Genomic DNA, 16,795 nt, shown 5'->3' with positions numbered 1-16,795 from the left:
GCACACAGTACTTGCTGTGGTTTTTTGCACACAGTACTTGCTTTGGTTTTTTTGCTCTTGATTTGTGAAAGCAGGGTATTTGTGAAATTTGTGAAAGCTGTGGCCTTTCACTGAACTCTCTGAAATTACACATAATATATTATGAAAACTCAGTTCTTTTTTAAAATGATAACCGGGCATCTGAGAGTAGAAGAGAAGTAGAAATTCTCTCTAATGGAAAATAGTACATTATACTTTATTACTTTGGGCTTCCTGAGGAGCAGCGATTATTGGAAACTGTGCCTTATTAGAATCATGGGTTTTGTTGTTGTGGGAGTTTTTTACACCTTATTGTGGCCTTTCAGTACTTAAGGGGGGCTTATAAAGAAAGAGGGGAACAGACTTTTTAGAGAGCCTGTAATAATAAGGAAAGGGTAAAATTTTTAAACTAAAGGAGAGTAGATTGAGACTCAGCATAAGGAAGAAGTTTTTTACAGTGATGTTGGTGAAAAACTGACAGTTTGCCAGAGAGTTGGTTGCTATCCCATCCCTGGAAACATTTAAGATCATTTTGGTTGGGGTTCTGAGCAACCTGATGTAGCTGAAGGTGTCCCTTCTCACTGGAGGGGCCTGGACTAGAGCTTTAAATGCTCCTTGCAACTCAAAACTGTTCTAGGATTCTATGAATGAAGCCTAAAGGAAGAAATAGAGCAGGAAATCAAAAGGACTGGACAACTTTGGAGAAGCTCCTAAATAACAGACGTGTTAAACAGAAGCAAAGTTCTTTTACAGTAGTAATGTATAATAGTACTTTAAATCATCCATGGGTTTTATTTGAATGGGATTATTGAAATAATATTTTATCTTGGATTCTTGGAAATGAGGCTCTGATAAAATTGATATTTATGTCTTTAAAACATGAAAAATAATTTAAATATGTATTGTAATTTTCAATATTTAAGGAAATTGTTAGAATATAGAGAAGATGAAGTGTTTGGTACAATGTTTGAAGCTGGAAATTCCCAGTAAATTGTCTGACCTGCTGGGCTTAGAGGTAGAAGATTTGCTATTACTTTCTTTTACTATTGCTATTGGTATTACTTTATTTTAGAAATCCTTCAGGATGTCTACAGAATTGGCATGTTTCTGAAAATAAAGCTGTAGGGAGACTGCAGTATGTATTCCACAGCTCTACTTTGTCAAATTAGTCGTAACAGATGACTGTAAGAGCTTGGCTTATTTAACCTCCCAAGGGAAGGCTGAGAAGGTAGGCTAGCTCTGAATGTGTCTTAGGATTGATTACTGAAAAGAAGATAAGAGAGGAGGGAAAATGCTGTTACGTGCTTGAAGGGTATGTAGAGATAGGAAAACATTTCTGAGTCTGGACCTGTGCAGTTCAGCAGAAGGGCTCAGGGTTTAGGTCCCTACCCCTCAGCTTTGGGGGGAGTTTAAAAGGCAGTTTAATGAGCTCACAAAGCACAGAGATAATAAATGCAAGACACCTACAGATATGAGCAAACTGGACTCATTAGGAGCAAATTCCTGTACCCTACTTTCTTTTTCTCCAGTGTATTACAAGATGGCTTTTTGCTCTGCTCAGGTGACTCAGTAATATAACAATGAACAGATTACCATCGTGTTTTGCATTTCACTGCAGTTCTGGATCTGTTTCTATGCCTTACTTGCAAAATCATCTCACACGGGACATATAACTAATAGTGCTGAGCAAGATCTAGTGTGAGTTGTGTTCTAATAAAGTGTGTTCTCACAAAAGAATACACTTAGGGCAAGGTTTAGTTATGCTTAGATGAAATTCAGTGAACTACTTTGTAGGAAAACAAAGCAAACACAGTTCTGCTAGAGGATCATGGAGGATGTGACCTAGCCTGGAAATCCCATTTTAGCTGGGGTGGATCTCTGCCATCCTGGGTGCATACAGAAGCCCATTTTGGCCTTGTAGTCTATGAAACCATAGCATTTCATTTTGGTTTTACCCTGTATGGTTTTGTTCTTTTTAAATTGCACATTTCTCATATAGGATTTGGTAGATTGATATGAAATTCCATGTAGTGCAGAAAGAATACAGATACTTGTTTCAGGTTAACAATTCTCTTACTTAGTTCTTAATTATTTTATTCTGAATTACCTTTTCTTTATTGGATATGCTAGTTCTCCAAGTCTTTTTCATGTTAATGAAGAGAACTTTCAATATTTAGATTCAAAAACCAGAGTTCTCCTGATGATTTAGTGTGAAATTGATTGTGTCATTCATACTTCAGCTTGCATTAAAAATACTAGATGATTTTAAGGTACAAATGAGGCTGTGTGAGTCTGTGTCTTTGGAATTGGCTTGAAAATGTGGATCTAACCCCTTTATTCACACTTAGTCTTTCATTTGTTTAACGTTTGCCATTGTCATCTGCGACAGGTATTGCTGATCTTACTCTGCTGATAGAGTAGGTGGTATTTGGAGTAAAAACATCTCATACTGTATTTCAGACCACAAGCAATTCCATTTCTTGGTTTTGCTTTTTAAAGTCAGCTCAGTTGTGTAAGTGGAGAGAGTAGTTTCTCAGTCTTCAAAAAGTGGTTAAATTATGTTATTTAGATTGAGATACTTTACTTGTGTCATATGTAGAATGTTGGTAAGTGTGAAAACACATGTGTTTTGTAACTGTGGAAACAATAGTTTCAAGCTAGAATAACCAGTGAATGCAGTAAAGGCCATGGATGCATTTGTAGGAGAGTTTTATGAGATAGACAGAGTGTGCAAGTTACATTTCATTACCTTGACTGCACGTGCCCTTCCACTCCTCAAAGCTGACACCAGATATGTTTTGCTTTTTTGTTCTGTCCTTGTACTGAAGATGGAATAAATAAAATGAATAGGTCAGCCCAGTTCCACTAGGTTCAGAGTAAAAATTAGAAAGGAAAAGCAGCAGAAATGCTCCAGTGTTTTTGAAAGTGGCTGTTTTAGATCTCTAGAGTGTGTTTTAAGCATCTCCTTTATTAAATTAGAATTAATGCATGGTTAGAGGTGAGTGGAAGGAAAGGATCCTGCAGGACATGTATTTTCATGTTTTAGAGGAAGTTGGGTAGAGAAAGAGAGCAGGTTTATGAGAATATCAAAGAGAAAAGATACCTTTTAAGAGTATTGGATTAGCTCAAGAGAGAGTGCTTTTTCTTTATCATCACTCCTTTGCTCTGCACAAAGGAGATAGAGTATAATGGTACAGCTACTTAGATTATGTAATTTACTTAATATCTTTTGCATGGGTAAATGCTGCTTTTATCTAAAATTAATCCAGTTTCAGCCTTCAGTGTGATAGAGATGCTGAGTATATTATTAACTACTATTTTCTTTGTCTTTTGTGCATGAAATACATGGCTTCCTACAAATACTGGCAGGTTTTGTATGCGTGTAAAAATAAATGTTCTTGTGAAGACAGAGGTCTACCCTTTTATCTTCCTGTCTACAGCCCCTTAAGTAAGCATAATTTTGTGATTTTACCATAAACTTATACTAAAAATAAAAATAAATAAATCCAAGTAAATAAAGTCAATAAAGATAAAACTATACCCAAGTAAATTTTACCATTTTCACATTTCAGTGAAATACAAGGTGTTGAGAATGCTATGATTAAGATTTGCCCCTTCCACTAAAAGCTCTGAACTTTTGGTTTTTCAGTAAATTTTTCATAAATCAGAAATGTTGTTTTTTGAGATGCGGGTGAATATCCTGTTACAAATTGGAGTTTTGGCATTGTTTCTTTTCAATTTGGGTCATTCCAATAGCATAAATCCTTATTTTTGTATAAGGTTAATGCACTCCTGAGAGACACAGTTATTCCTTAGAGCAGTAGAGATTTTTTTTTCTTTAGTATATGAAATTTGGAGGTTTTATGTATTTCTAGGTGATGTGCTTAACTGCACTTTAAAAGGATTTAAAGTAAACTTTGACAGAGTCAGCAAATAGTGTAAACTTTATCTTAGAGCTTTTCTTAGAAAAGAAATTATTTTTGTGTTTAAGTGTGAATTTTATGTTAATGGCATCATTCACAAAAAGCATTCATCAAGCAGGAATGTTTGGCACATGCAAGGCGTAAGTGGAAAAAGATTAGGTCCTGGAGAGACAGGTGCACCCCTACAACTCATGGTCCTCTCTCTGCCTTTGGGAACACAGACCTCTAAATACAGACACACAAAGCCTCCTGCCCAGGAGTTAGAAATGTGTCACCATCATATTTTCTGGAAAAATCCCTTTGCCTAGGATTCTTCTCCTGGGAAGTTGAGAAGTCTCAGAGAAAAAGGAAAACAATATAATCTCATTTGCTTCTCCTGTGTTTTGCTGCTTTGGAATGTGGTTGGAGATTGTTTATCCAACAGATGGTTGTTTCATTGGTTTCATGTGAATTGTTTTGACTTAATGACCAATCAGGGTCAAGCTGTGTCAAGGCTCTGGAAAGAGTCACAAGTTTTCTTTAGTATCTTTCTAGCCTTCTGTCTGTATCCTTTTAGGATTCTTTAATATAGTTTAATTTAGTATTCTTTAATATTATCTAGTATCATAAAATAATAAATTAGCTTTCTAAGAACATGGAGTCAGATTCATCATTTCCTTCCTGCCATGGGGCACCCTGCTAATACAAGAGAAATGGAATTTAAGGAGAAGACAGGACAGACTGCAGTGATCAGAGCAGGCCATGGCAAGACAAGTGTCCTGCCCAGCAAATTGTTACAAGTGACCACCTCCCTTTTTTCCCTGTACTTACCAATGGTTTTTTCCTCCTTGGCCTGGTTTCAGCTAGGATAGGGGAAGAGAGGGGTTGACTGAGCAGCTGTGTGGTGCTTAATTTCCAGCTGGGTTTAAACCACTCCTCAAACACCATGATCCCTCTTTTTCTGACCTTGTGCCCTTTCCTAAGCATCTCACGTGAAGTTTTGTGCCAACCCAAAGTGCTGTTCCCCTGAATGCTGTGGTGAGTCCCATGCTCCTGTGGGCAGTGAGCCCCTGTCAGGCTATCAGGTGAGCAGGGAGTCTCTCCCTTGTCTTTAGCTGGTGTCACACCCAGACACAATGATGCTGCAGTGGGGGATTTGACTCACTGATGGAGTAAGGTACTGCCTGTGTATTGAGGGATGTATCTGCATCCAGCTTTCCACGTGTATTACAAATTGTGCACTTGGTTTATCAGAAGGCTGTGTTTAAATGGTGTTTTCTTGGAAACTACCTCAGAATTCTAGCTTATCTGCTAGACACTGGGATCTGCCACATCAAAGAGGTTTCGAGTAACAAAAGAGCAAAGGAATTTTTGAGTATTTTCCTTTGTAGAAAAGCTTCTTTGATCTTTCAGGAAGAAAAAAATGCTAACTCCTCATTTTGATTTTTCTGTAAATCCATCGGGTTTTGTGATGATGTTAGTGTGACGAGCCAAAGCTCAGCTTAAAGTAAAGAGTGTTGGAACTCTCACTTAAGCTGTGTGTAATGTGATTGTCCAATGGAAGCCTTTGTAGAAAACCCTTCATTATTTATAAGTATTTCTTCATGGGATTTTATGGTATGGCAAGGAGATTACTATGATCTATTGATTACATGGGTTCTTACGCAAAGCATTGAATTCAAAGTCTGTTAGCTTTATAACTAAAAGACAATTACAAAATTACACATTGGAAGAAGCACTATCCTTAACTTGCAGTTCACCTTGTTTCATACCATCCTAAGTCATCTATTCTTCAGGGCTGCTTGCCAGTCAAAACCTAGTAACTAACTGGAAAACTAATTAGTTGTTCCAGAATAATTTTTTAAAGATTGATTGATGTTTAGGAAGAAAGTACATATAATTCAAGTTTCATGGGAATATTTGTATTTTTCTTAAAGGAATTGCCTACGGTTCTGCTTATTCATCAGATCGACAGACATGAAGGTGCATGGACAATATTGCCATTAATGACAGAGTAAGTGTAATGAATGCCAGTTATTTTCAGAAATTTTTGTAACCAAGAATATATGTATTAGTTATGCAGACCATTTTTTTCAGAAGCAAAAATTTTTAATGAGTTGTAACTTTATATTTTAACTTTTGTACTGTACTTCTTATTTTTTTGTTTTATAGAGCAGTTTTCTGATAAATTTAATTAAATCAGACAAGCTTATTTAAAATAAAAGAACAGTAATAAGAGAATTTAACTGAGCGACAGCCTTCTTCAAATCACTGTGCATTTTAAAATTATTAGGGAAGTAAGCTAGTCTAAAGAAATGGCATTTTTAAATGTGTATTTTTCTATTTGGTCCCCACTTCTTACAGTGTAAGGTGTGAGGTATTACAGAAATTTTGATCTTTCAGATTACTTGACTGAATGAAGTGGAATAAATGAAAAAAAAATAGATCATAATACTTGTTTTGGGTTTTTATTGCTTATAGAGTTTGTAAGAGGCCGTATGTCTCTCTAGTGAGAAGTTTTAGGTTTCAGTATCTTTTTAAATGCTTATATGGCAAATTTTCGTATTAGTATGATCAGAAAAGACAGGCAGTCTCAGATATATTTTCTTTGTAGTCTATGTAGATGGCTCCAAGGAGGACATGCTGCATTTACATTGTAGTATCTTGCAAAATGTCAGGAAATTGTTTTAGTAATCCTGAACTTCCATGGTACTGAAGACTATCTTTTGCCTGAAGCTTGCATTTGAAATCTGCAGCCTACTGAGTTTTAACTTAGTTAATATAATTTATTAGATGTATTCAGGGTGAGGTTTTTAGGTCAGAGTGGTTGCAGGACAGGATGCTTTTCCTTCTGCTTTCCATTACTTTTTGTGTAGAAAAATGTAAATAGTGCTTGTATAGCAGCTGTCTGTGAGATATATGTAAACTGTGAAAAATAGCAGAAGAGATTTGAAGTAAATTGAAAACTGGAAGATGATGTTCAAGCTATCAATCATCTTCCCTGCTTAGCTCCTGTTTCAATGACCTTGTGGTTCCTCTTCTGAATTATTTATGTCATGGTGACAGGGTTTACAGATACAGCTCTTTTAAGATAGCAAAACTAAAAGAAAAAATACAAATGCTCATTTGTGTGAGAAAGCAGAAGAAAATTATTTAGAAATCAGAAGAGGAATCTTAAGTAGAGGATTTCCATCTTGAGATTTCTGGAATATGAGTTTCCTTGTGTGTACTGTTTCACTTAGTACTTTTGGCAAATGAAGACATGGAGTTTCGAAGTATGTTGATGTTTTGAAGTTTGTATTGTTTTGTTTTCTCAGTGGACAAAAGAGGAAGAAGGGAGTTCAGGCCATCCTGTAGCAGCTGATGATGCTTTTAATTGTGGTATAAGATGCATCTATATAAGAAAATTGCTTCCAAAGAATAGATTTCTCAGTCCTGTAGCTGTCAGCATTTTTAAGGAGGTCTCTAAGCAGTTGTGAAAATTTTTAATTTTTAGTTCTTGGACACAGGTTAAGTTGGACAAAATATTTAATTTCAGAAGATACAATCTGTGGATGTCTCATGACACAGTATCCTTACTGTGCCCCAAAGGCCTGCTACATTTCATCTCAGTAATCGTGTTCATTCAGCAGAGAAGAAATCCCTTTTTTAAAAATTACCCAAAACAGGATCTTACCATGGTATCTCCAGGGTCTCCTTGCAGTCTGAACTCCAAACATTTGTGCTCTGAAGTCTCCATAAGACTCTCTTGGAGACCTTAAGTACTTAGCCTTGGGAATCATTCCCAAAAGCCATGCAAAGGAAACTGGAAAAATAAATATAGTAGGCTTTTTTTCCATTAGGATATTATTAATTAATATGACTGTTTTGATGAGTAGTGGAAGAATTAAGGCTAGAAGAACAGAGAAACAGGGAATGTCATTTTTTCTGAAGGAGTCAGGAATCCTGCATTGAGATTATTGCTATCTTTGAGTAGTCCCTTCAGTCTGTACAGTTTCACTGTACTGGAAAAGCTAATGAGGTTTTTAGGTCAGGAATGATCAGTGTCCTACAGCTGTGAGAAAACCTGTCAGTAGGCATTTTGATGATTGTTGCAGTGCTGTTACATTTTAGATGGCCAATGGTGAGGCCCCTCGGAAGAAGGGAAAGGTAACTAAAACTACTGTCTATGGACTTCTGAATTCATAGGTGGCTGTTAGACCTGTACATTTCTGAATGGAAATTCTTTACGTATCTCCGTTCCCTTCTTTCTGGAATAACTGGTTTTTTTATAAATAGATAGCAGCAGAGACAGTATCTTTATCCATTCACAGTAGTCCTTGGATGTGTAATTCTAAATCAGTAGTAAAATTTTCTGTGTAAATGTGTTTCTGTGTAAATGAAGAATTGATGGCAAATTATTTATATTTGGGGAATGTGCCTTGAATGTGCCATTTTTGTTCATAGGCCACCATATTAGTGAAATGTTTCTTTCTTTTTTAGCTTCTCTGTTACCTATGGTAGGAACTCCTCATGGATTTTCTTCTGTGAAGAAGATACAAGAATACAGGTCATAAAACTGGTAGAAACACTCAGAAGATTTGACAAGTCTAAGGTGAAATAAAAATTTAGAGATTTGACTTTCTTTTTGAATGTGATTGAGTGTGTTTTGCCAAATGTTGGAAAAGATGTGTCCAAACACCTTAAAACAGGGGTATAGATTTCTGTTGCTGAAGATGAGAGCAAGGTATTTAACATGAAGCAGTTCAAATGCCTGTATAGCTGTTGAAGAACTGTTAAAATTGAGCAGAGAAACCATTTTTTTTTCTGTGAATAGCCTGAAAATTATGTACCATAAATAAAAAGATTAATATCGTCTGTTTTGCAGTCCCTTTTCCCCATTATCCTCTCTGTTATAAATTCTGATTATCATCAGACTGGATGACTGATGCTAGTTTGTCTCTGATGTAAAATAGTAGGGTGTTTTCCTTGCATTCTGTTTCTGATCTGCCTTGGTGATAAATATTCTGTACCTATTGGAAAAAAACAGCACCAAAAGACTTGCAGAACAAAATAGAAGTATAGTCACCAAGGAGCAAAGCAAATTTGGCAATGCAACTGACATGAAAGGTGCTAATATTTAAATTTTTCAGTGTTCAGAAAAAAACCCCACCTTGGTGTCAGTCCTTTGCTTGTAATAAAAGAAGCCAAAATCTCCTGTGTGAAATATATTTTGCTTCTTTATTGTAATTCTGCTTTAGGACTCACTTTAGCATACTTACTTCTTTTTCAGGCATATGGCCATATGTTTTCTCACAGTTCTTTTCTAAAATGATAATAATAATAACAATTTGGAGGTCTTACCTTTTGAAACACTTGGTCTTCAAAACGGAGGACTGAATATATTAAGACCTTTGGAATATCCTTTTTTTTTTGTTTAAGAAACATCTACTTGTAATTGATATTCTCGGAATAGAAACATGAACATTTTTGTTCGAGATGCTGCCCTTTTGCCAGGTTTACTCTCTCCTTTGCATTACATACAGATTCTAATGAAATAACAAATTACATTCCAACCCACAGTAATAAAAGGAAAATAAACCACTTTGCTTTTGTACATAGTAATTGTCATCTTAGTGTAACAGTCCATTCCTTGTTGCTAACATACATTAGTAGTCCATCAGATACAAAATTCAAGGTGATTTATATCAGAGCTCCTTCAATAATAATTTAAAAGTCTCAAGAGTTTGCATAATAAGAAAAAGGTGGTATAGAGGTTGCCCAGAGAGATTGTGGAATGTATTCAAAACATGACTGGACAGAGTCCTGGGCAGCCTGCATTGGGTGACCCTGCTTGATTCCCAGGGATTTGGATTAGGTGATCTCAAGAAGCCTCTTCCCACCTCAGCCATTCTATGACTCTGGGATTCAGTGTTCTTTGAACAGGTGGAAGCCAAGGCATGTTCTGGAGTTTGAAAATGCCTGTATTTGATTTCAGAGAACAATTTTTAGTTTCATTTCTCACCAAGTACAATTTTTGTCCAGATTATTAATTGTGAACAATGTGCTTCCCTTGTTTTTGTTTTCAGGTTTTCTTTATTCAGCATGAATGCAGTAATCAACTTCACTAAAGGGATGCTGTAGATGAACAAAATTGTTTCCTATGTTCCTTTGCAGGAGTGGTTTTTAGGTAAAGCATTATATGATGAAGAATCTACAATAATTCACCATTATGCCTTTGCTGAAAATCCTACAGTCTTTAAATTTCCGGATTTTGCTGCTGGTTGGGCACTTAGCATTCCACTTGTTAACAAGTAAGAATTGAATTTTAAGTCACTTCCCATTTATTTTCCATTATACTACACATTCCAAGTAGAATTATTATAAACACTTCAAAATTAAACAAGAGTGCAGAAATAGATTTCTGTATCATTGCTGTGCATGTGATTTATTTTGCTTCACTCTGCCTATATCAAGTAGCTGATAGTTGTCCAGTACTAGCTGTTTGATTAGTTCAATTCCATATTGTAATTTTAAGAATGTATTCTCCCCCAGACAGTAGTTTTATTCTTGGGTAGTAGAGTGGCTGCATGGCCCTCTGGAAGTGTTTCTCATGCTGTACAGACAAACTACATATTTATTTCTGCTTAGACTCTTAGGTGCTTTCAAATGAGATTTGAAAAGTTCATAGATTTCAGAAGTTGAATGGGTCTTACCATAGCAAGGATCGATGTCCTCGTGATTTGAAAAGTCCTTAAACACTATGCTTTGAAATACACAGAAAGAGAATGTTGTCTGTAGTTTGAGATGCTGATCAATACTGAGCTTCAGATGCGCTGCTGCTTTTAATCTGTTGCAAATTTTATGCCAGACTCTCTACCTTCTCCAGATGAGAACTTTCTTCTTGTGTAGGAAGAATGTATCAAAGTGTATGTCTTGAAAATTAATGTTAACATCAGATTTTTCTTTAAAAAGGATTTATATGATAAACATAAGTTGCTTCTCAAGGCAATAAATACAAAAATGTGATTTATTATTATTTTTCCCCTTACTTGTGGTCAGTAGTACCAGCCACACTTTCCTGCATGCACTAGTGATTGTTTTTTTAATATGTTTGATTAAGTTTCTTAATCTCTAATTGCATAGGCTTGCAAAGAAGTTGAAGAGTGAACCACTCAAGTCAGACTTTACAATAGATTTAAAGCATGAGGTAAGCTGTGGTGTGATGAAAGAAAAAATGGTCTCAAAGTTATATATTTGAATGGTATTGAATCATAATGGAAATAAGAGATTATTCTTAAACATTGCTAAAAGATTTGACTGCAATGGCATGTTAGATTTCTTTTCCTTCCTTTAGAATATTGCAATACTTTAGAACTATATTTTAAGCATAGAAAAATTTATTAGTGAGCTTGCACTCGTATAAGAATGCATGCATGGTTGTATACATTAAGGTATCTTCTAAAGATTGCTCTGTAAGGAAGGAGAGAGACTTCCAATTCATGAACCATAAGCTGAGGTGAGTAGTAGCTCAGTTCTAGCCAGCCTCACTTTCTGAATCAGACTCTCAGAGATAAATATGGTGGGGTTTGCATTAAATACTCTGAGGAATCTACCTTTGTGTGAACAAGCAGTGCTGCAACTTGCAGCTTGGAAGTCTGGAAAGACTTCTTTTTGTCTCTGGTATGCAGCACTTCCAAAAGATTGGCAGAAGGTATTTCAGACAGTGACTGAAAGGAACATGAGAAGGAGGCTCTGAAAGAGTTTCTGTGCTACTTTTTTGGGGGGTTTTAATTTCTTCTGCATTTAAAGTGTTTGTGCTGTCCAGGGTTTTGTACTGTCACCAAAGTGAAGTTCTGAACCAGGGGTTCAGAAGTAAGTGGGATGAATCTGGAATAAGCTTCTGGCCTGAAATAAGAATATGATTAAGATTAGGATAAGGAATGTGAAGAAAAAGGAAGGAAAGAAGAATGGGATTAAGATTTTGGCCTGAAATAGAGTGACCCTGAAGTAGTTTTATTTTAACACTCCCGAAAAGCATCTATAAATTGTTGTTCTGGTCCAGAAAACAAAAACAACTCCTTTACATAAAACTACTGCTGCTTTTCCAGATCTCATAATGTTCATAAACCTCCTCATTTACAATATAAATCTATGGTGTATTTATAGAGTATAGATATGTAGCATATTTAAATAAATTTGGGTTTATGCAAAACCATTCTTTTATATAGATCCCCCCTCATTTTCTCAAAAACAATTGCATCCTTCAATCCTTCTCAGCTTTCATTTTGCTGTGAGAAACAAGACAGGAAGCTGTTTTCTTCCTCTTGTTAATTTTTCTGAATGCAAGACCTTGGGCTTCACAATGTCATTTTATTTTAACTTTATTTTTAAGACAAAATCATTCATATATTCCCAGTATTCCAGTCTACCTCAGCACTAAAAAGTCTCTAAATATGTTGTCATAAACAAAGATCATTAAGAGCCCCTCCTTTATGTGCCACAGATTACTTAGTAAAAAACAGTTGGTCACTCGACCAACAAAATTGCTTCCATCCACTTATTGTTCTGTTAGCAGGTCTTTGCATATGTTTTATTTCAAATTTATTGCTATTGATAACCTACTTCAGCCCTGGAGTTATTCTTTCTGCAAGTCTCATGTCTCCCTAGAGACAGTTTCACCACCTCATTTATTTAATAAATCACCATCTTCTCTGTCTTAAATATTTTTTGTCTACGCTCTTCTTGTGTGAATCAAGATTGACAACAAATCAAAGAATATAATCTGTTGTTTTTTATGGTTGTGTATAATGTTAAAGTTTATAAGAAATATTTTAGTTTGAGGGACTCCTAATAACATATACCTCTGGTCTTTGGGATTTTATTGTGCTCTGCATCCTTTTTATTATTTCTTTTTTGTTTGTGTTACTTTACTACTTTCCAAGTACCTATTCCTTATATCCATAACATTTATATCACTTTCGTATCTTGCAGATGTGGTAAAGTGTCTTTATTGCGCTGCTGCTCATTTGTAGGTTGTTGAGTAGACTTTTTGTAACTGTAAAATATATGGCATATTCCCTGATGCCTATTCAAAGCTGGAATTGAATAACGAAATTTTTTGTACATCTAGCATTAGGTCTGAACTAGGACTAAGACTGTTTTTGTCTTCTTATTGTAAATATGTTTCCATTGTTTTAGTAACCTTGTGTCAGCCTATGCTACAACCCAAAATGGCACTCTAACCTCGCTTCTGAAATAAAATAGCTTCACACCATTCTAAGGCTTTCTATTGAAATTTCACTTTTCAGTGGGAAATTTTAGCACATTGTGAATTTTCATAACCAATTAACGATACATTACAATTGTCAAATACTCTTTGGTTGTCTAGGAGCATTGCTTCTTTGTTGGTTCATGTGATTGATATTAATTCTGAATAACTGAATTCTGAACTAATACAGGTTTAATAGGTTAAAGGACCCAGGAGCACAAGTATTGTTCTCTATCCTTCCCGTTGGGTGGAGTGACAGGAAGAGCCAGCAACCAATACCTGGCTCTGAGCATGGTACCACTGGCAGAATATGGAGGAATTAGTTAATCAACTCAGGGACAAATCTATACCATCCCATATCTTTCACTTTTCTTGTTAATATGATTTCTTTGTATGCTCTGAAAATTTTTATTTAGTTTAATTACTGATATAGATGTTTCCAATTTTGATAGATTGCCCTGTACATTTGGCAGAAAGGGGAAGGACCACATCTTACTCCAGTGCCCGAGTTCTGCACAGATGATATGAATTCGTATAAGGTTGATCACTGTGCAACAACATTCAGTAATTTTCTGCCACTTTGTGTAAGTACAATATTTTAAATACCAGTTGGTTAGTAAAACTCTTACTAAAACATATAATACTTGAATTAAAAATCTCAAAACTTGAGAAAATATTTCTAAGTAAGCTAAAAATACCCCAACAAAATAGTTTGTTCTGACATTTATCTAGGATGTATTTTGGATATGCTTTCAGGCTTCTGTGGCACATTATATTTCCTGGCAACTAATATTGTGTATGCTTTAATGAGTCTTTATACCACAATGTTTGGTTGGTGCATGATCTATAAATTATTTATCCTTACACTCCTTATACAGTGAGATACTGAAGTATAGATGATCTTTTTTTGTTTGTTCCCCACAGATGGGAATCTAAAACTTGTTGAGGCTAAAGATAAAATGTAATATAGTATTTGGTGCCTTAAAGTACAACCCATCTCTTCCACCTCTAGAAGATTACATTTATTATATTATGAGTTAAGTGTAGCTAGTGGCCAGAAGGTGTTCCATGCTTCCAGGAGAGCAAAATTCTAGGTGCCAAAAAGGATAACAAATCAAAGTGGTCAAATGGTTTATTACCAGTTGAGAAAATAAAAAGATTTCTAGTGTGTATCATTTAAGCTGGTTTTTCCAAATGTGATACAATTTGTGTTCTCATAGTGACTGATTTCAAAGAAATTAGGAAAACATTCTTTTTCAGATTAATAATTCTTAGTTCAAGTTTTTCTACTCACGGTCTTTTCCTAATGATAGGTGTTTGAGTTCTTGTCAGAGTACTACATCAATGGAAAAAATTTTCCAAGAATGTTATTTCAGGAATTTTAAACAACCAATGCCTTTTTTTTTTTTTCAAGATATAAAAATTTACTTCCTGGTGTGTCACGAGAACACTATTCTGCTTGATAGGCTATATAATGAAAAGATATTTCCTGTTTTATTATATGTACAGACATACACATCCTATAAAATACTACAGGCACAGCCTGGACTTAAAGGATTATTTTTTGTTTTGTTCATATAGGGAGAGCCAGTGAATAAGGAAGATGTTTTTGTTGCTGTAAAAACATGTCGAAAATTTCATGGTGACAGAAGTAAGTTGTTGCCTGGTCAAGGTAGTAGTTCTATGCAATATAGTTCATAAAATGAATATTTAAAAAGCAAGCCGATATATGCTGTCTCTGCAGCTCTTGGGACTAAATGTTTGCAAAATCGACTCAGAAACAGGAAAGTTTTGGAATTTTAAACAGCTCATCCTTCAGGTGGAATCTCTTTGCTGTTCAGAGTCCTCAGGAGTGCTGTTAAACATTTAAGATTAAAAATGGTTTCATCATTAGTCACTGTTGGCAAAAAACTTGGAATTGAATACCTAAATTAAGACATGCACAGGATTAGCTGATATTGTTGTAAATTGGAACTGTTGCAATATGAATTAATACAGCAGCTATTAATATCCTTCAGTGAGTTTCCCAGATAATTGCTTCACTTCTTTTCTTTGTGCCAGCAGTGACAATTGTGCAGCTCTTTGCTGGCTGACTTAGAAATCTGAACCAGCTGAAAGGTCCCTCATCTCCTCCTTCCTTTTGTCCTGCCCTCCTCTCCAGTAAAAGGTTGAGCAGCTTATGCTGTCATGTTGCTCCTAGCTGTTCCATGTGCACCTGTACTTTATAATGCTTGGAATGGGAAAATCTGTCACTTCCAGAAATCTGGTCATACGTAGTACTTTGTCCAACCAGTGGCCCAAATCAAGAGTGTGTGAAACATTATAGCATGTTTCATCTGGAAGTTCATCTGAAAATTGTAGAGTTAAACAAGCAGCTGTAGTCACCATGCTAAAAACAACAAACAAAAAAACCCTTAGTGCAGCCCAACAAGATACACACAGTGAGCATTAACTTCCTCCTCAGAGGCACAGAAAACAGACACAGAGAGACTCTCAGCTTCTGCTAAGACACAGTAATGCTCAGCTAAGTTGAGGGAGATCAAGTCTCAACAAAGCTTGGAAGGAAAAATTCCAAATCCAGCTATTGAACGGAAGACATTCCACCTACTTGATGCCACCTACCAGTCTCTTCTAGTTTGCTTTTAGACATTTTGTTACTAAGGAAGAGATTTGTTTCCAGGAATTTGCTTGAATTTTGTGTGCTCTTTAATACTCCAGGAGCATAATACTCTCTCCATTAGGCTTCGTTTGTTTATAAGCATAATTTAAAGGGATTATAAATGGCAAAAAAATGAAAATCAAGTAGTTGGTTAGTAGTTGTACCAAATTTTGAGGGTTTTTTGCCATACCTGTTGTCAGAGGACAGGATGAAAGTAAAAGATCTTTTCTTAACTAAGTCTAGTTAAAAACAGGTGGGATTTTTTAATAATAAGATTTATGGAATTATTCTCTTAATGCTACTGCACCTGATGAAAGCACATTTGTAGTGTTTTAGTCATGTAATTTTTAGGTTATCTTTAAAGTAGCTTTTGACAAAACAAAATTGACTGTCCTGTAATTGGAGTTCACTGAAGAGGTCTCCTTCCTGGATCCATGTTAATTTTTTAACATTAAAATTTCAAAAAAGAAGAAAAAGAAAAAGAAAACCTAGGAAAGTCAGAAAGAAACATAAGGCCTCAAAAAGATAGCATAAACATCTTTCAAGAAACACCTGTTGAAGACTGAGGAAAATTCTTGAACTTTCCTCACAGCTTCCAGTGTTATGCAATAGAGGATAATCTTACTCCAGATTTTGAAAGATTAATGGATGCCAGCTTCAGAGAGCTCTTTTTACCTGGTAAGTCATTCTTTATTGTATGCCAAAAACTACATTAATGCAGCACTCAGGCTTGGAAATTGATGTGCTTTTAAAAGCAGCTAAATTTTACCTCAGAATTGACTTCAGATACAGCTCTCCTTCTTGCACATACCATCTGTAGTTATAAAAGAAATTTTTAAGACTGCAAACATGCATCAGGGTTCTAGAAAGAGCAGAAATAAAATGTCATTAAGAGCTTAGAGCTGACCTTTAAATATCTCTAGTGGTATTCAGATTTTGGTGTGATCACAAGTATTAATACATGTT

The 16,795-nt window shown here is 35.5% G+C and overlaps 1 protein-coding gene across 2 annotated transcripts in view; it reads left to right on the top strand.

Moving 5' to 3' along the window:
* The window catches only part of B3GLCT (beta 3-glucosyltransferase), a 47,238-nt gene that overhangs the window by 19,089 nt on the left and 11,354 nt on the right, over positions 1-16,795 (top strand). For both annotated transcript variants that reach the window (XM_030954567.1, XM_030954559.1), the window contains 6 exons: positions 5,858-5,934; positions 8,403-8,514; positions 10,077-10,213; positions 11,046-11,109; positions 13,623-13,754; positions 14,752-14,821. In XM_030954567.1, the coding sequence (XP_030810427.1) occupies positions 5,858-5,934; positions 8,403-8,514; positions 10,077-10,213; positions 11,046-11,109; positions 13,623-13,754; positions 14,752-14,821 (592 nt within the window). The remainder of the gene's footprint in view (positions 1-5,857; positions 5,935-8,402; positions 8,515-10,076; positions 10,214-11,045; positions 11,110-13,622; positions 13,755-14,751; positions 14,822-16,795) is intronic.

Source organism: Camarhynchus parvulus, chromosome 1, assembly GCF_901933205.1.
Source record: "Camarhynchus parvulus chromosome 1, STF_HiC, whole genome shotgun sequence".
Lineage (NCBI taxonomy): Eukaryota > Metazoa > Chordata > Aves > Passeriformes > Thraupidae > Camarhynchus > Camarhynchus parvulus.
This window is presented reverse-complemented; position numbering and strand designations above follow the sequence as displayed.